The sequence below is a fragment of the Lepus europaeus genome, chromosome 14 (assembly GCF_033115175.1).
Source record: "Lepus europaeus isolate LE1 chromosome 14, mLepTim1.pri, whole genome shotgun sequence".
NCBI lineage: Eukaryota > Metazoa > Chordata > Mammalia > Lagomorpha > Leporidae > Lepus > Lepus europaeus.
Genome location: NC_084840.1, coordinates 59,922,909 through 59,944,077, shown reverse-complemented (window position 1 = coordinate 59,944,077; position 21,169 = coordinate 59,922,909). Strand labels below are relative to the sequence as shown.

Below are 21,169 nucleotides of genomic sequence, written 5' to 3'. Positions count from 1 at the left end.
TTTTAATACTGATCTCTACTGAAGCAAGCATTCTGAAATAATTACTTTTAAGAGTTCACTGATTCTTTTTTCCTGATTCTTAAAATTCATTTTTTTTCTGAATAAAATGACACCTTTGTTCCCGACTTTAGAAGGGACACCAGCATGGTATAAATCACAGGCTTATGACAGATAACGTTTGTCAGCACCAAATAATTCTTATCTATCTTGTATTGCTAAGATGATTTCTTTTTTCTTAAATCATGACTGATCATGAATTTTCTGAATTATTTTTCCATAAAGATAATGATTGTATGGCTTCTCCTCTTGATCCATTAACATACTATAGTACTTTACTAGATGTTCTAATGTTAATAGTTGTATATTCCTGGTTATATTTCTTTCTTTCCTTCTTTCTCTCTCATTGTTTAAACTCAAGTTTGATACATTCACAGAAAAGTGCACACATCGTACATTCAGAGCTTGTTACGTCCTGGTGAAGAACCAGCATATTAACAGCAGCCAGCGGCCCTGTTCCATTACTATTCTTTCCCTCCTCCCTAAGGATACACATTATCATGACTCTGAAAACTATAAACCTATCTGTCTGGTTTTCAACTTTGTATAACTGGAATTGCAGTATGTACATTTTTGTATGGCTTCTTTCAACACTGAGATTCATCAGCAATGGCTGTTGCCATGGAGGTTCACCCATGCTCATTTAGGACCACAGACAATTTATCCACTTTCAGACAGTTTGGTTGTTGCCAATTTGGGGTCGCCAAGAATAATGCTATTACAAACATTTTTATGAATTTTTTGAATATATCAACAGTTTTTTACGGTGAAAAAGACTTTTTTTCTTTTATCTTGTCTCATATTTCCATGAGACACTTGTCAAACTAGTTTCACTAGTTTAAATTCAATTCCTTTTGAAAAAACAAAGTCATTTTATCATAAACACATTTAAAGGACACATCACCTTTTTGAGAAAATTATTGGAAGCCAGGAGCTGAGACATGAAGGATACTGATAAAAATTTAAAATGCCGCAGTTGCTTGCTAGTATGAGTGTCTACATTAAAAATCTGTAGCATTTCTTCTTGTGACTCATTCTTTTTAGATACTACTTTGGAAAGGGTTTCTGAAAAATAACAACAAGACAAGTGACCTTATTCATCTTCAACCTGACTCTTCACTATAGATACAGAATGAGCTTTATGGTTCAACATGGTTAATGGGATATAATTTTCAGACAGAAGTTTGTTAGTCTATTATACCCAAGTTTTCCTCTTCTAAATTAGCAAAAAATTTGAGTGAGTGCATTTACCTAGAAAGCACCCAACTGCCCTGAGGGAAGGGTGTGTGCAACAACAACAACAACAACAACAACAGGCCAATTCAATCAAATGGAAGACAAAGATATCACAGAAGTCTTTAAAAAATATCAGCTCTAGGGCCAGCGCCACGGCTCACTAGGCTAATCCTCCGCCTTGCGGCGCCGGCACACCGGGTTCTAGTCCCGGTCGGGGCACCGATCCTGTCCCGGTTGCCCCTCTTCCAGGCCAGCTCTCTGCTGTGGCTAGGGAGTGCAGTGGAGGATGGCCCAAGTCCTTGGGTCCTGCACCCCATGGGAGACCAGGAGAAGCACCTGGCTCCTGCCATCGGATCAGCGCGGTGCGCCGGCCGCAGCGCGCTACCGCGGCAGCCATTGGAGGGTGAACCAACGGCAAAAGGAAGACCTTTCTCTCTGTCTCTCTCTCACTATCCACTCTGCCTGTCAAAAAAAAAAAAAAAAAAAATCAGCTCTACTGAATTCCTTATTCAAATATATCTAATATAAATGGGGATGGGGATCCATGGTGGGCCACTTAAAAACCACTAACCTAGAAAATGACCCAATGTGAATACTCTTCCTTAATCACATCACCATGTAAAGCTCTCTAGGCACCCTCCTGGTCTGTCATTGCCAAAAGGGAGCTGACTGCAGGATGACAAGTTACTCTGTGGCCACCCTGGGGTGACAGGGCCAATGGCTGGCCACACAGGAAAACAGTCCCTATGGAGTTCTCAGTAGTTTATAATACACCTTGCTGTTCTGCTCCAAAAAGCAGAGAACAAAGAATGTTCAACATTATCAACCTTTTTCTTAAGGTAGCCTCATTGCTGTTGCAATTAATGGACTTTTCTGTCTTTTTGTCTTGGACATGTCTTCACAAAAATTTTTTAATGGGAGTTCTTGCTAACTAACTGTCATTTGAACATAATTTATCCTGGACAGTATAACAAATTCTCCAGCTAAGACAGCACATGGAACACAAGTAAAAAAAGACAACATGTGACAAACAACAAGAATTCCTACTAACTATGCGAGAGAGTACACAATCATAGGCTCAAATCAAAAATGGATTCTAAGGATGGCCTGCATCCTCCTCTGCTTCTCTTTAGCTCTCCAATGAACAATACATCACACCTGACTTAGGCTTACCCTCTTTCTCCTCCGGCAGCTCTGTCAAATACTCAAGGATATTCATCAAGCTTTGTATCTGATGCTGGACACTAAATTCACAACAGACTGAAATCCAGAATTCAGTGTCTGCTTCTAAAATAGCATCCTATAGAGAGAAGAAAAAAGGTAACAAAACTGTACCTACCAAATGGCAATAAATAAACATGAATTTATGATTAAAAAATACTCCTTAGCATGCGTATTTTTGCCCAGTGGTCACTACAGAAGAAAGCTAGTGTGCTCCTTCTATAAAAAAGCTCATTAGTAAGAAGTGTGGAGGTATAACGCTAGGACAACTTACAGTAAGATTTCTAGCAGAACTGCATATACCCTTACTCAGAATAGGTCTAGATCTACTCCCAGATCCCATATCCAAGAAGTCATTTAAAAGCTTTCAGTCCTGCCCTTATCTGTCCAAATCAGGCTTTTCCAGGCAATTAGCTGGGTCTTTCTTAGAGATTCCAGGGATGCGGAAGCTCCTTCCTTTCCCCACAAAATGCCTCCAAAATCATTGTCAAGAGATCACTTCCATTATTTAAACCCTACTGCTGTGTTTAAACAGAACCAGCAGCATGGCACCAGGCTTGTTTTCAGAAGTCAAACTGCCCTCAGAAGATGCTTAACTGTTACAGAGGAGACTGTGAGAGCTGCAGGCTCTGAAAGCAATTTTAAAGGATGCCAAAATTCTTTTTACAAAAGGTTATCAACAAGCATTGTTCAATAATCACATTAAGCACTCCAGTCCTATGTTTAAACTGGACAACATCACAGAATCTGTGTGGCACATCACCAATTTCCTTATTACCACCCCATCCTATATTCTGACCTTTTCTCCATAGGCAGCCACCAGCACTGTTTTGGTGACGTACTGCTCAAAGAGCAAGATGAGAAGAACCCAGAGGAATTTTTCTGCACCTAGTGTATCAACAAGCTGAACAAGGATGGGCAGGCGCCGGTGCTCTGGAACATGGGGCAGTGCATCCACAAATACACTAATGATTTTGACCACAATTTCTTTCACATTTCTTGTAACTTCCATAGAGTCTCCATTATCAGACTGCAGAAAGGCAGGGACAATGAGAAGGTAAATAATCCTACACACAATAAGCTTTAAGTGGATAAGGTCTTCAGATGTGCCACTAGAACATTATCTAAATATTGACAAAGTTCTATCCATAAGTATTCAGTAAGTATCTATCATATCCCACATACTATTTTACTCTCAGAGAAATACAAAATGTAAGATGTGACCCCAAGAGATTTATCAATTGTATAAATCAAGATGCACATGGGAAAAGATAACAGCAGGAAGCAGCAAATGCCCGATGTGACCTGGGAAAACTGCACAAAGTATGCGGGATTTCTGTTATACTTTGACAAAAACGGGTATATCCAGGTAAGCAGAGGACAGATTTCAATAACTCTCCACTGCTTTCAGAATAAAATTCAAACCATTTTAGTCTGACATTGGTGACCAAAATACAGTTTTTGGGGGGCTGGCACTGTGGCACAATAGATTGTTAATCCTCCGGCTGTGGCACCGGCATCTCATATGGACACTGGTTCAGGTCCTTACTACTTCTCTTCTGATCCAGCTCTCTTGCTATTGCCTGGGAAAGCAGTAGAAGATGGCCCAAATAGCAGTGGAAGCTGGCCCAGGTCCTTGGGCCCCTGCAACCGTGTAGGAGACCCAGAAGAAGCTCCTGGCTCCTGATTGGTGCAGCTCTGGCTGTTGCGGCCATCTGGGGATTGAACCAGCAGATGGAAGACCCCTCTCTCTATCTCTACCTCTCTCTGTAACTCTGTCTTTAAAATAAATAAAATAAACCTTTTTAAAAAAAGAAGATGGTCCAAATGTTTGGGTCCCTGCACCCATGTGGGAGACCCAGAAGAAGCTCCTGGCTTTGGATAGGCTTGGTTCTAACTGTTGCAGCCATTTGGGAAGTGAACCAGCAGATGGAAGACCTTTCTCTCTGTCTGTAACTCTACTTCTTAAATAAATAAATAAAATCTCAAAAAAAGTATATATATATATATATATATATATATAGAGAGAGAGAGAGAGAGAGAGAGAGAGAGAGAGAGAGCTGTTGAATGAGTGACTTAAGGAATGAATAAATAAATAACACTTGAAAGAATAAACCAATCCTCTTTACTTCAACCTGAGTTAATCATCTGTTTTCCATAAAGTTAGTTTTCTTTTCAGGTGTATGCCCTCTACTCATCAAGGTGTTGGACACAGGAAATAAGGGTACTGAACGTGGTCATCCTTGGCACGGCCAGCAGCATGAGGAAAGATATTAACAAGGAGTACACAGAGAACTCTAGTAACAACCAAGTTCTTTCACTGCTAAGACTACTTTTCACTTTCCAATTGTTCATTTCTTACTGGCAATTAGTGGACTTTTCTGCAGGACTCTGCTGTACGGTAAGATTTTTAACATCTACTTCCCCCTGAGTACTTAGCTCATGGAGAATTCTTGGCAAACGTTGAACTATATGCTAACAAATTTGCCACTGAACCTCTAAAAGTTCCCATCTTCATCACCAATGAGGACATTAGCAAACTGATGCAATGTCCTGAAGCAGGCAGGTGTAACTTTGCTGTCAGAATGATGTTAAGTCACTTTAGTTACATCTTCACCGTGCAGCAGAACCAGCTACAATATGCATTTCATATCCTTGGAAAAGAGATTACTTCCAAGACTGCCTGTTGGTTTCACTATTTAAAATTCAAAAGGCATAAGCAATCTAATATTTCAAAAATGTTTTAATGTTATCTATATGCAAAATGTTAAAGATGAAAAAGAAAATATTAATGATAGTATAAAAACAGCTTACTTGAATAAGTGCTGGAATAACCATTTTCACTGTCTTGCTAATAACTTGAAAACTGTAAGTATCATCTAGGCGCATGACATTGGCTCCCATAAATGTAAAAATAGACATGATATTGTGGAGAACTTTATCCTGAAAGGAAACACAACCATCAACATATTCTATTTCAATCACATCAAACATCAATGAATCACTGTACTCACTAATAAAACAGAAACAACCTGATTTTTAAATGGGCAAAGGCTTTGAAGACATTTCTCCAAAGAAAATACACAAATTGTCAAAGCACACGAAAAACGTATATGAAAAGCTTTACTCGTTAGAGAATTACAAAATCAAAACCACAACATAGGGGCCAGTGCTGTGGTGCAGTAGACTGAGCCTCTACTTGTGGTGCTCACATCCCATATGGGCCCCAGTTCATGTCTTGGCTGCTCCTCTTCTGATCCAGTTCTCTCTATGGCCTGGGAAAGCAGTGGAGGATAGCCCCTGCACCCACGTGGGAGACCCAGAAGAAGCTCCTGGCTCCCAGCTTCAGATGGGCTCAGCTCTAGCCATTGTGGCCATTTGGGGAGTGAACCAGTGGATCTAAGACCTTTCTCTCTGTCTCTCCCTCTCTCTGCAACTTTACCTCTCAAATAAATTTAAAAAAAAAAAAAAAAAAAACAACACAAGATACCACTTCATGCCTCCTAGGATGACTACGTTAAAAAAATAAGATGATATTAAGTACTGACAAGAATGTGGAGAAACTGGAATCCTCATACAATGGTGGTAGGGATAAAAACGGTACATTTAGGAACACAGTCTGGCAGTTCCTGAGAAAGCTGAACAGAGTTACCATATGACCCAGCAATTCTGCTCGTTGGTATATTCCCCCAAAGAACTAAAAACCTGTCTACATAAAACCCTGTTTATGAATGCTCACAGCAATTAAATTTATGATAGCTAAAAAGTATAGAAACATCTCAATGTACATCAACTGATGGACAGATAAACACAATGTGTTATTTGCACACATGGAAAGGAATGCTTATTCAAGCTTTAACATAGATGCATCTCAAAAATACTGTACTAAGTTGAAAGAAGGTAGAAACAAAAGGCCACATATAGAATGACTCCACTTATATGAAATGTCCAGAAAAGGCAAATTCACAGAGTCAAAAGTAATTACTGGTTGGCAGTGTCAGGGTGTGGTGACGAGGGTGTCTGTAACTGCTAATGAGTGTGCAATTTATTTTGAAAGCTGATTTTTAAAATGTTCTGAATGTAGAAAGTTGGTGATGGTATCACAATTTTGTGAACTACTAAAACCACTGGTTGTTCATGGTAAATATGTGAATTTTATAACATAAACTTTAAATAAAAACAAAGAAAAAACCAATGATTTTTAGTTATTTCTGAATTATCACTCCCTTTGAGAGCTACAAATTTTCTTCCAAGGAAAAACACCACACACATAAATCTTGCACATATTTTCAACAAATTAAAACCCCCTAAACTTCATGGAAAATGCTAGATTAAGACCTCTCACCTAAATCTCTACTATGAAAATCCTTGTGTCGGGGCCAGTGGCCCTGGCCCGACATGAGATGCAGCAGGCTGAGGCTGTCCCTTATCTAATCCTGTTTCCAAGACTTTTCGTCCCATATTCCTACAGGCAGGATGTGACTTCTGATGAAGGTGTATAATGTTCTTTGCTCTATCAGCAGAGCTTGTACCCTGATCTTTGCTACCTTGTAAACTTGTTTCGTTCCTGTGCTATGCATGATTGTACACAATGAATGTTATCTGTATGGGGCCTGGGGTATATATCCTTGTGTTTCTTGGTGCTCGTGGCTGGAGACTGAAGGGTTTCCTTAGGGAGACTGCCTCCAGTCCCTCATCGCCGGGCCCCCTACTTTGGCTTGGAACGCGATGAGGCAATAAACGTGGTGATGAATTGACTGAGTGCTGCGTGTCTCCGTGTGGTTTCTCGGGTGGCCTCCGACATCCTTGCAGTCTTTTCAAAAAGTCTTGAGTTGATGTATTTTATTTAACAACGTGATCAGCCATCTTATGAAGACTACCACTATTTGCATTTTAGAAAAAAAAAGAGAGAGAAAGTTTGGCAAGATCAAGTGGCTCACCCACTTCAGCGATTAAGAGGCAGGGCTGAGAGTCCCAACAGCACTGGAAAAACCTCAAAGCCTAATTAATTTAAATCAGTAAGACCCAGTGCATTTCCAAGGAAGGAAAACACTGGAATATTAACACTTACCGGAAAAATTCCAGCAATGGTACCCAAAAGTAAAAGGGCATGGTGATGGGTTTGAGGCATCTCTGAAAGGCGGATGCACTGAACTATTAGTTCCACGTTGAACTTCTCCTCATCTACAACATCTACAGTGGGGAGAAAGTTTTAAAAAATCCAAGTCACAGGTATGTTCACTCTCCAAATAGGTAGTTTTCCCACCCCTCCTTCCGGGATGTACATACCTTTAGGTATTTTGCCACCATCTGGAGAAAGCTTTTGGCAGATGTTGAGCAGACAACTAAGAATTAATTGTTTGGTGTATTCCATATTTCCCTGCTCCAGTGGCAAAGGTTCTAAACACCTTTAGGATATTCGAAAGGAAAGGAAAGGTTAACAGTTATACAATGGATTGTCATATTAACGACCATTGCCCAGAACTCATATTAAATAAGGAACTAAAAAAACACCATTAAACATAAAGTCTATAAACACAATGTAAGATTTCTTTTTTTTTTAATTTTCTTTCTTTTTGACAGGCAGAGTGGACAGTGAGAGAGAGAGAGACACAGAGAGAAAGGTCTTCCTTTGCCGTTGGTTCACCCTCCAATGGCCGGCGCACCGCGCTGATCCGAAGCCAGGAGCCAGGTACTTCTCCTGGTCTCCCATGGGGTGCAGGGCCCAAGCACTTGGGCCATCCTGCACTGCACTCCCAGGCCACAGCAGAGAGCTGGCCTGGAAGAGGGGCAACCGGGACAGAATCCGGCGCCCCGACCGGGACTAGAATCCAAGGCGGAGGATTAGCCTATTGAGCCACGGCGCCAGCCCACAATGTAAGATTTTTAATGCTAATTTTTTTCTCATATAGACAGGTACTTATGTTAAATTATTGCCACAAACTCCTGCACTTGTCATTAATCTATTTGGAATATTACAGGATAATCCTGAGTTACTTTGTTTTTCACATGAAAGTATACCTCACAACTCAATGACATATTCTATCACATACAATATCTTTACATACAAGTAACAGTCCTGGACATGGCATGGAAAGTTAAGAAGAAACACTGGCTGGAAGGTGACTAGTCACTAATTGCATGCCATAGAAAAAGGTCAGTCTGGGGCACTGGCAATGTGCACCTACAATGATTCTTTCACCTTTAAGTAGCAATAAAACAGTAACTTGCTTTATTTTACAGACTACTGGACAGAAGGGATTATGTCAAAAGGAGAATGTTAAATAAATGAAATAGGCAAGAATTAGAATCCCATGTGTCATTACCTTGACAGCAAGTTAAAGAGAGTTGGTACCAATATCTGAGGACTTTTGAGCTTCTTCTTGTGTTGTAGTAACTCTAAGATGAGGGTTACTCTTTGCCAGTAAGAACCTTCAACTTCTTGAACAGATTCTAAATCTTGTGATTTTCTGAGAAACACAGAAGACAAAAAGTTGGAAAAATAAAGCAGTGTAATTGCTAGGTAAAAACTATTATATTCAATTATGCTAAACTGACATCAAAATTTCACAATTATTTCAGCTTGGGTAACAACAGTATGTTCAAAATGCATTCAAAGCTCTTACTTCTGTTGCATTTTTTGTCTTCTTGTTTGTTGAACTGTGCCCAAAGGTTTAGCTTTATCTGGTGGCTCCAGTTCTATTCTGACTTGTTCCGCATTAATGGAAATCTAGAAGGAAGAAGGGTTAAAGATATACTTCACTAGGATAAAACTGAACAATAAACAGTGATTAAAAGAGATACAGTGAAAAGGGTCATCTCCATATCACTCTTGATCCTAGCTCAATGTCCAAAGACAAATATCACTGATAATTCCTTATGTGCCCTTTTGGAAATTTTCAATATATCAATGGCTGTATTAAAGATTTAAGGCCAGCGCCGTGGCTTAACAGGCTAATCCTCCGCCTTGTGGTGCCGGCACACCAGGTTCTAGTCGCAGTTGGGGCACCGGATTCTATCCTGGTTGCCCCTCTTCCAGGCCAGCTCTCTGCTATGGCCCAGGAAGGCAGCGGAGGATGGCCCAAGTGCTTGGGCCCTGCACCCACATGGGAGACAGGAGAAGCACCTGGCTCCTGGCTTCGGATCAGCACAGCGCACTGGCCGCAGCGGCCATTGGAGGGTGAACCAACGGCAAAAAGGAAGACCTTTCTCTTTGTCTTTCTCTCTCACTATCCACTCTGCCTGTCAAAAAAATAAATAATCTATTATTGTATTAAAGATTTAAAATAAAACAAACGGGCAAGTTACAGAAATTACTCAGGATCTTGACTTGTTTTGCTTAATGTAATTGGAAGACAACCTATATCAGCACTTATCATACAATATATATTTATTGTCACAAGTACAAGAAAATATTTCATGTAAAAGTACACTTTGTAAAAATACTCTTCTACAATGAAAACTAACAGTTGCAAGGTCAATTTTACCTCTAGCTGATATGGCATGTCTAGCAATCTTACGTGTTCTCTGGCAGGCTGTCCACTAGACAGAAGATGGAAGAATTGTTTTTTTAAAGATTTATTTATTTATTTGAAAGAGTTAGAGAAAGAGGGAGAGACAGAGATCTTCCATCTGCTTGTTCACTCCCAAGACGGCCACAATGGCTAGAGCTGGGCCAGGCCAAAGCCAGGAGCTTTGCTTGGGTCTCTGATAAAGGTGGCAGAGACCAAAGTACTTGGATCATATTCTACTGCTTTCCCAGGCCATCAGCAGGGAGCTGGATAGAAAGTGGAGCAGCCAGGACATGAATCAGCACCCATTTTGGATGATGGCATCATAGGCCATGGCTTAACACACTACACCATATGCAAGCCTCAATAGAGGAATTTGAATTAATGCTTTCCTTTTAATAATCCTATAAAATGGTTTAAGATAATCCCTTTTGAATTTTTTTTAAAAGATTTATTTATTTGAAAGGCAGAGTTACAGAGACAGGGAGAGACAGAGAGATAGAGAGAGAGATCTTCCATCCTCTGGTACACTCCCCAAATGATTGCAACAGCCAGGGCTGAGCTGGGCTGAGCTGGGCTGAGCTGGGCTGAGCCAGGCTGAAGCCAGGAGCCAGGAATTTCTTTTGGGTCTCCCACATGGGTAGCAGGGGCCCAAACATTTTGGCTGTTTTCTGATGCTGTTCTCAGGCCATTAGCAGGAAGCTGGACTGGAAGGGGAGCAGCTGGGACACAAACTGGCACCCATATGGGATGCTGGCATTGATCAGGTAGCATCTAAACCTTCTGTGCCACAACACTGGCCCCCTCAAACTAAATCTTTTAAAAAATTTATTTATTTCAAAGAAAGAGAAAACTTGAGAACATATACCCCCATCTGCAGGTCCACTCTCAAATTCTTGCAATAGCCAGAGCTAGCCTGGGGCCAAAGCTGGGAGCTAAGGAACCCAATCCAGATCTCTCATGTGGGCAGAACTCAATATAATCGACAGTTTTAAAAACTACTACGAATAAAATCAAACAGTTTTCCATATGAAGGATTTACTCAGCTAAGGAGAAAGAATGACTTCTGGGATATCTGCCCTACCCTCTTGTCATTTGATGCTATGTCATTTGATGCTACTACCTCATTACAGACTGCTTATAAAATCTGAATGAGGAGAAAATGTAAACCAAAAGCAAGGGAACACTAACCCATGTGAATCCAACTTCAGATTTGCATTTTAACTACGCTCTCATCCTACCATGCTCTTCCATCTGCATGGTTTGTCCCCAATCTCAAGTTATAGCCCTGTGTTTGCCCTTTGTTATAAGATACCACTTCTCCAGAGTGTCACTCAATTCCACATTTTTCCCTCAGAGTGGCAAACTAGTAAGTAATATAGAATAATCCACAGTTTCCAAGTTGTAAATCAGATATATCCTAATCAACAAGGAATAAAATGCATACATAACAGAAGCCACACTCTGCTGCATGCCCCAGAGATTCTTGGGAAAGATTCTGACATCACAACTAATGGAAAGACTGGATTCTGAGTCAAAGAAAACAACTGTGAAAAGATCGTTTTAGACAATCATGGGAATGTAACTATGGACTGGATATTACAGGAAACCAAAGAACTGATAATTTTTTTCAGGTGTGATGACATTGATATCATATTAGAAAATGTTCATTTTTTTTTTTTAAGATTTATTTTTTATTTGAAAGGCAGAGTCAGAGGGGTGGAGAAAGAGAGAGAGAGATTGATCGATCTTCCTTCTGTTGGCTCACTCCCCAATTGGCTGCAACGATCAGGGCTGGGCCAGGCCAAAACCAAGACCCAGGAGCTTCATCCAGGTCTCCTATGTGGATACAGGGGACCAAACATTTAAGCCATCTTCTGCTGCTTTCCCAGGCACATTAGCAGGGTACTGAACCAGAAGTAGAGCAGCCAGGACTCGAACCTGTGCCCATATGGGATGCAGCATTGCAGGGGGCAGTCTAACCAGTTACGCTACAATGCTGGCCCCAAAAATGTTCATTTTTTAAAAGATGCATACTGAAGTACATAAGGATAAGAAGTGCAAGAAGTTTCTAGATTTAATCTAAAATACTCAAAGAAACAGGAAAAAGTGTTAAGTAAATATATCAAGATTCTGTGGCTGGTGCTGTGGCGCAGTGGGTTAAAGTCCCAGCCTGCAGCGCTGGCACCCAGTAATGGGTGCTGGTTCAATTTCCAGCTGCTTCTCTTCCTATCCAGCTCTCTGCTATAGCCTGGGAAAGCAGTAGAAGATGGCCCAACTCCTTGGGCCCCTGCACTCATGTGGGAGACCTGGAAGAAGATCCTGGCTCCTGGCTTCGGATCAGCTTAGCTCTGGCCGTTGGCAGTCATTTGGGGAGTGAACCAGCAGAATGGAAGACCTCTCTCTCTTGCTTTCTCTCTGGCTCTCTCTCTCTCTCTCTCTCTGTAACTGTCTTTCAAATAAATAAAATAAATTAAAAAAAAAAATCAAGATTCTGAGAACCACAGAAACTGTACACTAGGACTTCAAAATATTATTCCACAGTTTTGTGAATGTGTCTTCCTAAAATCACAACAAAACAAAAGCCAGAATATCCAGGCAGATTCTGACATAGTTAGTTTTCAACATACAAGAACATTTCAAGAAGTCTGAGGAAAATGAAGTTAAAAGGTAAGTTTTTTGGTGCAAAAATTTTTATAATCCATGCATATGTGGGATCTACAGAAAATTCATAGAAAAATGCACATTATAAAAAAGCTATGTGTGGATTTTAAAATATTTTGTACCAAAATAAACATCTTTTAAGTCCATTTTTTTCATAATTAAAAATTTTATTTGAGAGGCAGAGAGAGAAAAGAAATGCCAGTAACAATTAGCAGGCCCAAGCCGGAAGTCAGGAACTCAATCACTTGAGCCACCAGTGAAGCCTCCCAGGGATTGTATTAGCAGAAGCTAGAATCAGGAGCTACAGCTGGGAGTGGAACCCAGGCACTCTGATGTGGGACACAAATATTCAAACTGTCTTAACTACCAGGCCAAACATGCATCCCCTACAAACATTTTAAGGCACCCTATACACATAAAACCAATGAGTAGATTCTTAATTCCACAATATATGCTATTAAGCAAATGTTTAAATTAGGTAGGATAATCTGTCACCCAGCTCAACATCAAGTCATTCATTCCTATTCTTTACATGACAGGTAGATTTCATTTAATCTAAGATCCAAATACACACACAAATGCAACACACCCTACCTGATAAAAACTAGAAATATTTCATGCAATAAAAATACTGAAGACAAATAATTTTGATTTTGTTATTTGCTATGACTTTTCCGTGATTCTTGTTATACACTGGACCTCTTAGAGGCACTGCAAAATGCAGAAGAATACTTAAACATAGTAACACACACATTTCAGTTGTATGTAACTTACCCCTTTAAAAACACTGCTAACAGTCTGAGCACAATGTGAATTTTTACAGTTCACCAGTAAATCAAACAACATCTGCAAAAGTTTCTGCTGAACTTTCTCATCTGATATAGTGGCAAAAAATGGTTTTGTAATCTAGAAAAGGTAGAAAAAAGGCAACTGAGTTCAATGAACGAATCTGTACTCCAACAAGTTATTGTAAATCATTTACACAATACAAAATCTTTTCTCATTTTGTCAGTTAAAATGTAATTCTTCTCATGGAACCATGTACAACATTCAGTGGGTTAAGTACACCACATTCCTTTGTAACATGTCCAGTCTACTACCAGTAGCTTTCTCTACTCCAAATAAAAATTACAGAATTTTACAAGCTTTAATATGCCTATTCACTAACCTTTTCAAGGGCTATGATCTGAACAGTTGGCATTCCTGTGTAAAGTTCTTTTGTTGTATGCACAGCTTTTATAAATATATCTAGACTCTTTGGGTCTTTATGTAAAAGGAGAGCTGAATCTTCATTATATTTTCCCAGAGCAAGATGCAAAATAATGAGCTCATCTTTCAGGACAGATGTGGGTTCTTTTTGAATCTTTTCCAGTAGTTGTTCAACCATTGGCAAAAGTTGAGAAAGCACCATCTAAAGATCAGAAAACTTATCAATAAACAGTTACCTATACCAATATGTTTTGGCTTGTTCTGAATGACATCCAAATATACCTGCTGCAGGACTGGGAACTCAGCCTGGAGAAAAAAAAATCCAATCATGAGCTCTCAGCCGAGAGTCCTCATTAAGGCATTAAGTCCTGGTCACCTATACTGTTCAAAAGCTTTAAATCCTTCTGAGATGAGCAGAGAAATCATCTGTGAGTGTTCCTTAAGCCCATTTGAGAACATAAAATGCAAACTAAAATTTTAGAGCACAAAAAAAATTTGTAATATTCTCTTAAGAACTGTGTACTTCCCTCAATGTTTTAACTTAGTATAATTAAAAGTAATATTAATTCAAGTTATACATAAAGTCTTTAGCAACTAAACCAAGGGCAAGCAAATTATGGCTTGCAGGTCAAATTCTCTGGATCACTTTTTTTTTAAATTTTTTTTTTATTTTATTTATTTGAAAGACAGTTACAGAGAGAGAGAGAGAGAGAGAGCCAGAGAGAAAGCAAGAGAGAGAGGTCTTCCATTCTGCTGGTTCACTCCCCAAATGACTGCCAACGGCCAGAGCTGAGCTGATCCGAAGCCAGGAGCCAGGTCTCCCACATGAGTGCAGGGGCCCAAGGAGTTGGGCCATCTTCTACTGCTTTCCCAGGCTATAGCAGAGAGCTGGATAGGAAGAGCAGCAGCCAGGACTCAAACGAGCGCCCATATGGGATGCTGGCACTGCAGGCTGGGGCTTTAACTCACTGCACCACAGTCCCAGACCCTCTGCATCACTTTTTTGGTGATGTTTTGTTAACTGAAACATGACCATTGGTTACAAACTGGTTTGTGGTTGCTTTTCCGACACACCGAGAGAGATACGTAGTCGTAACACAGATTGTAGTGGCCAGAGAGTTTAAAATACAGTTGTGGGGTGGAGGTGGCAGAGCAGTGTTATGGCACTGCATGTTAAGTTGTTGCTTGTCATGCCAGCATCTCATATTGGAGTATGCATGAATTGCCTGCTAATGTGCATGGGAAAGCAGCAGAAGATGGTCCAATTACTTGCGCCCCATACGCCTGGGAGACCCACATGAAGTTTCAGGCTCCTGGCTTCAGTCTAGTCCAGCCCCAGCCATTATGGCCATTTCAGGTAATGAACCACCAGATGGAGAACTCTGTGTGTCACTCTACCTATCAAGTACATTAGTAAATCTTAAAAAAAAAAAGGTAGTCAGGGGACTGTTTCTAGAACCCACTCTGAGGATATAAAAATCCGCAGATGCTCAAGTCCCTATATAAAATGACCACAGAGGCCGGCGCTGCGGCTCAATAGGCTAATCCTCCGCCGGCAGCACTGGCACACTGGGTTCTAGTCCCAGTCAGGGCGCCGGATTCTGTCCCGGCTGCCCCTCTTCCAGGCCAGCTCTCTGCTGTGGCCAGGGAGTGCAGTGGAGGATGGCCCAAGTCCTTGGGCCCTGCACCCGCATGGGAGACCAGGAGAAGCACCTGGCTCCTGGCTTCAGATTAGCGTGATGCGCCAGCCGCGGCGGCCATTGGAGGGTGAACCAACAGCAAAAAGAAGACCTTTCTCTCTGTTTCTCTCTCTCTCACTGTCCACTCTGTCAAAAAAAACAAAAAAACAAAAAAACAAAACAAAACAAAACAAAAAAAACTTGACCACAATTTTGGCAACATAACGTACACATACCCTTAAATATACTTTGAATCACCTCTATGCTTCTTTTATCTAATACAATGTAAGTGCTATATAAATAGCTATTAGACTATATTGTTTAGGGAATAATGAGAGAAAAATCTTATGTTCAATTTCTCCACTGCTGCCCACACCCTAAATATTTCTGATCTGTGATTGGCTGAATCTAGAGATGCAGAACCCACAGATATGGAGGGATGACAAGATTTACTATCAGGTCCTAAGCACAGAGAGTCTGTCCACTCTAGTCTACTATACCAGAGAAACTCAGAGCTGCTAAGTATGATCTGTGTGCTGTCACCAGGAAAAGCAATCAAATGGTCTTCACTCCATTTTACTCATTTTAGTTTGCAGCCAGGCCAAGACTAGTGAAACACACATGTATTTTTTGGAACATGAGGATGAAGGACTTTTCTCTGCTGATCAGCACCTACCAAACACAAACAATACACAGGGTCTCATAACCTCTTTTTCTTTAATCACAGGCTTCCTTGAGAACATATGAAGGTTATAGATTTTCCCCTCACCCTGAAAAATGTACAAATATATTTAATAAACAATATTGACTTTTCACACTTGTATATATTAATATATTCTCCTGAATAAATTTTTACTCAAAAAAATCAACACAAACCACAGTTCTTTAACAGCAGTATATCCCTATGAGATTTTAAAATCAAGTTGATAAGGCAGGGATAACATATTTAATTTTAAAATGGGAAGAACCAATACATGCCTTTTGTATCCCATATATTTTTCTCCACTTCAATCCTCCTCTCCCAAATTAACAGGAAAATAATCACTGTTGAGTGCAGACATAAACCTTTGGCAACACCCTCCACAGAAGCAGTTACAGTAATCCTTTAGGAACAGCACATGGAATGTACAATCCATTTAAATTATACCTACCTCACTGTTGACTTCCTGAAGTACTTTCATCAAATCTTTTGCAACGTAAGAAGGGCAACTACATACACAATGTAGTAGGTTTTTCAAAGTTTCAGACAACTTCTGCTGAGACTTTAGTTTCTTTTCTTTTTGTAATTCCTCAAATAAAGTAGCTAAATCCTAGGATACCAAAACATTGAACAAATAGGGTTAGGGAACTACAAAGTCTAAATTCCTAATGATGGAAGATTGTTTCTCAAATGATGACAGTTCTTAGAACTTTTCATTTCCCTTGAAAACCTTAATAGGAAATCTTATCAATACCGCAATGTTCAGTCCACAGTGTGCTAACTAAAGTTACTTTGTTTCATTTGCAAAACAAACAAAATCCCAAAGTCAGCTTACTATGAAAAATCAAATACTGGTCCAACTAAAGGATAACGATAGCAGAACTGAAATATGTCTTGTCTGGCATTGGTGGCATAGTAGGCCTGCAGCACTGGCATCCCCCTATGAGAGCCAGTTCCTGTCCCGGCTGCTCCTCTTCCAATCCAGCTCTCTATTATTGACTGGGAAAGCAGTAGAAGATGGTCCAAGTGTTTGGGTCTCTGCACCTGTGTGGGAGACCTGGAAGAAATTCTTGGCTCCTGGTTTCTGACTGGCTCAGCTCCTGCCACTGCGTGAACTAGCTGATGGAAGACCTTTCTCTCTGTCACTCTTCTCGCTAATCAATAAATAAAATGATTTTGAAAAAAATGTTTTGTTATCTTTAAGAAATAGGGGAGGGGCTGGTGCTGTGGCATAGTAGGCTGGGTCTCTGCCTGCAGCGCTGACATCCCATGTGGATGCCAGTTCGTGTCCCAGCTGCTCCTTTTTCAATCTGGCTCTCTGCTATGGCCTGGGAAAGCAGTAGAAGATGGTCCCACCTGCATGGGAGACCTGGAAGAGGTTCCTGGCTCCTGGCTTTGGATCGGCCCATTTCTGGCCGTTGTGACCATTTGGGGAGTGAACCAGTGGATGGAAGATCTTTCTGTCTCTCCCTCTACATTCAAATAAAAAAAAAAAAAGAAATAAGGGCTGGCGCCGCGGCTCAATAGGCTAATCCTCCGCCTGCAGTGCCGGCACCCTGGGCTCTGGTCCCGGTCAGTGAGCCAGATTCTGTCCCGTCCTGGTTGCCCCTCTTCCAGGCCAGCTCTCTGCTGTGGCCTGGGAGTGCAGTGGAGGATGGCCCAAGTCCTTGGGCCCTGCACCCGCATGGGAGACCAGGAGAAGCACCTGGCTCCTGGCTTCGGATCAGCGCGATGCGCCAGCCGCAGCAGCCATTGGAGGGTGAACCAATGGCAAAAAGGAAGACCTTTCTGTCTCTCTCTCACTATCCACTCTGTCCAAAAAAAAAAAAAAAAAAAAGAAATGGGGGAAGAAAAATAAGCTGGTATCAACATACCAGTTTCTATATTCAATAACTTAGTCTATCAAAATCCCTATAAAGTAGTATGTCAAGAATGGAGACCTGGACAAATGGGCATGTACACACGTAATGTTCTTTGCTGAGTTTACCTGAACAACATAGGTGGCATCTGAGGTGATCTCCTCTGCTTTAGGAACCAAATGATCGATCACAAGATGAAACTGGGACGCCACTCCACTGAAGGCCTGGAGACACTGAATAGCAGCCCTACGTACTTCTTTTATGGGACTTCCCAGATTAGTAAGTAGAGATATCACCACTAAAACCAAAGGGAAAAAAAATGTTAAGTAGTAGTTTCTAAAATGGTAAAGGACAAAAATTTTAATAGTACCAAAGATCAAGAATCAAAAGTTTCCCTTCCAATACAAACTTCCTCTCTGAAGACTATCCACTGTTTAGTTATTTGTTTACGATTCTGGAAAAATGCTATGCTCCCAACTATATTCTTTTAAAAATATACACAATAGTATAAACCTGTTGGGTACCAACTGCTATCACATCTCAATACACATTGGAAATGTTTTCCATATAAGTATGTATATATCTAAATCAAAACATCCCTTTTACTTAAAAAAAAAAAACTCCACTGTATTCTTCGCATGTTTAAAACTAATATTTAACTGGTAAAGTTTCCAGTCTCCTGGCATCAAAACAACATTGCAAAAAATATCCCAGTACATACATCCTTACATAATTGTGTGCAGGAAATTAACTTGTATCAGATATTTTGAAACTATGCTGTTCCTGAATGATATTTTAAATTATTTTGGTGTAGAAATTTTACAGTCAAATTTTCTTTTTTTTTTCCTGTTGTGCAGAAAAGTCCTCCCCATCCTAAATGAATTTTTGAAAGAGTTATTTACTCATTTAATTGAAAGGAGAAGCAACAGAGAGAGGGAGAGACAGAGAGAGTATCCTCCAATTGCTGGTTCACTCTTCAAATGACTACAACAGCTAAAGTAGTGCCAGGCTGAAGCCAAGCCACAGATTTCCATTGTGGTATGCCCCATGGGCGGCAGGGTCCAAGTCCTCAGCCCATCATCTGCCACCTTTCTAGGGGCATTAGCAGGAAGCAGCAGCCAGGACTTGAACTGGCATTCTGACATGGGATTCCAGCACAGCAAGCAGAGGCTTATACGTGGATGCTTAACTGCTATGACAACAGCCCTTCCAAATTAATTTTATTTAAAAATTTAGAGACACAGATGTACTCCACATTTTCTTCTAACACCAGAAATAAGTTTTTAAATGATCAATCTTTAGATGACATGGAATTTTTGTATAAAGAATGAGGTTGGTAGCAAGCTTTCTGATGTCTGCAGTGAAAATGCCAGCTTTTGATTTGAAGTATACTTTACTCTTATTCTGCTGTTACTTAATTAGTAGTAACTATTGATTTTTATCTGATGCTTTTTCAGACCTTTGGAATAATTATGAGTTTTATTCTAGAACACTGATATGGTCAGTTACATCACGGAGTTTCCTTTTATTGAACCAATGTCATATTCTTGACACACGTTCTATCTGGACAAAGGATTATTTTTATAAATGTAATACCAGATCTTATTTGCCAATATTTTGGTGAGAATTTTTGTATACTATTCAAGCAACCATGGCCTATAGTTTCATTTTTGTCTGTAAGCTTTATCAATTTTCAGTGGTATGCTATTTTAGACAAAGAATCCGGGAGTGGGGCCAGTGTTGTGGAATAGTGAGTAAAACTGCTGCCTGTGACACTGGCATTCCAATTGGTGCCAGTTCATGACCCAGCTGCTCCACTTCTGATCCAGTTCCTTGCTAATGTCTTGAGAAAAGCAGGGAAAGACAATCCAAGTATTTGGGCCCCTGCCACTCATATGGAAGATCCAGATGAAGCTCCTGGCTCAGCCTGGCCCAACCCTGGCCGTTGCAGTCATTTGGGGAGTGAACCAACAGATGAGTTCTCTTTCTGTCTCTCCTTCTCTCTCTGTAATTCTTTCAAAGTAAATAAATCTTAAACCAAAAACCTCTATTTGCTAACATTCCCTGTAAAGTAGAATAGGGCATCTAAAAACATCTATATTCAAAGTACTAACTACTAAGCTTACTCTGTTCAAGTAAGACTGGCATCCAACATAAATCAAAACTTTGAGGCTGGCACTGTGGTGTAGCAAGTAAAGCTGCTGCCTGCAGTGCTAGCATCCCATATGGGTGCCAGTTCGAGTCCTGATCCAGCTCTCCACTTCTGATCCAGCTCTCTGCTATGGCCTGTTTGATTCTGGTCTAATTAGGTGAGATACCCTCATTCATCAATACCTATATATGAATCTACTTTCCAATATGACATTCATCAATTTCATGAATTCTGTATCTTCTGCAAAATACGCAACTCTACTTTATTAAAAACTAAACCTTACTTTTGGAAATATTGAACATGAAAATGACATTTGCCTGAGAAAATAAGTAAATACAGGGGGATTTTTAGAAAAATAGTAAGTAGTTATTTGATTATTGAATTGTATCACAATCATTTGGCTTCAATATATATATAAAACCTTGTACTGCTGGAGCTCAGAAAATGAATTAGGAACTTAAGTATAATCACTTGCTATTTCTATTATTAAACTTTAGTGAAAGTGAAAAGCTATAACCACAGACAGCATATATAGCCATTAAAATAAACAGAAAGTTATAATTTTCCAAACTATATAAAGCACATGTAAAGAGAGCATTAGCAGTTAGTTATGAGACAAAACAATGCTACTTTCAATACCTGGAGAAGACATGGATGCCAGCTGGTGTTTACACTGTGTCCTCTGAGACGAGAGCACTGCACAGCCCACATAAAGAGCTTGAGTGTGCAGCATTGCTGTCAAGCTGCAGTTAAGTGGATTTGAAAGGCTAGAACCGTAAGTCCATAACACAGAAAAGAACTTGAATAATTGAAAAACATCATCAAGATGTACCTAAATAAAAAAAAAAGTAAAGCTTAATTCTTACTCAAACAAGTTGGCT

The 21,169-nt window shown here is 40.2% G+C and overlaps 1 protein-coding gene across 1 annotated transcript in view; it reads right to left on the bottom strand.

Annotated features, from left to right (window-relative positions):
• Positions 1-21,169, bottom strand: part of HEATR1 (HEAT repeat containing 1) — a 57,190-nt gene that overhangs the window by 12,092 nt on the left and 23,929 nt on the right. The window contains exons 20-32 of the mRNA XM_062210685.1: positions 20,928-21,120; positions 18,265-18,434; positions 16,729-16,887; positions 13,858-14,100; positions 13,464-13,595; positions 9,141-9,244; positions 8,841-8,984; positions 7,804-7,922; positions 7,586-7,707; positions 5,329-5,457; positions 3,314-3,544; positions 2,467-2,593; positions 962-1,122 (exon numbers count right to left, since the gene is read on the bottom strand). Of these exons, the coding sequence (XP_062066669.1) occupies positions 962-1,122; positions 2,467-2,593; positions 3,314-3,544; positions 5,329-5,457; positions 7,586-7,707; positions 7,804-7,922; positions 8,841-8,984; positions 9,141-9,244; positions 13,464-13,595; positions 13,858-14,100; positions 16,729-16,887; positions 18,265-18,434; positions 20,928-21,120 (2,034 nt within the window). The remainder of the gene's footprint in view (positions 1-961; positions 1,123-2,466; positions 2,594-3,313; positions 3,545-5,328; positions 5,458-7,585; positions 7,708-7,803; positions 7,923-8,840; positions 8,985-9,140; positions 9,245-13,463; positions 13,596-13,857; positions 14,101-16,728; positions 16,888-18,264; positions 18,435-20,927; positions 21,121-21,169) is intronic.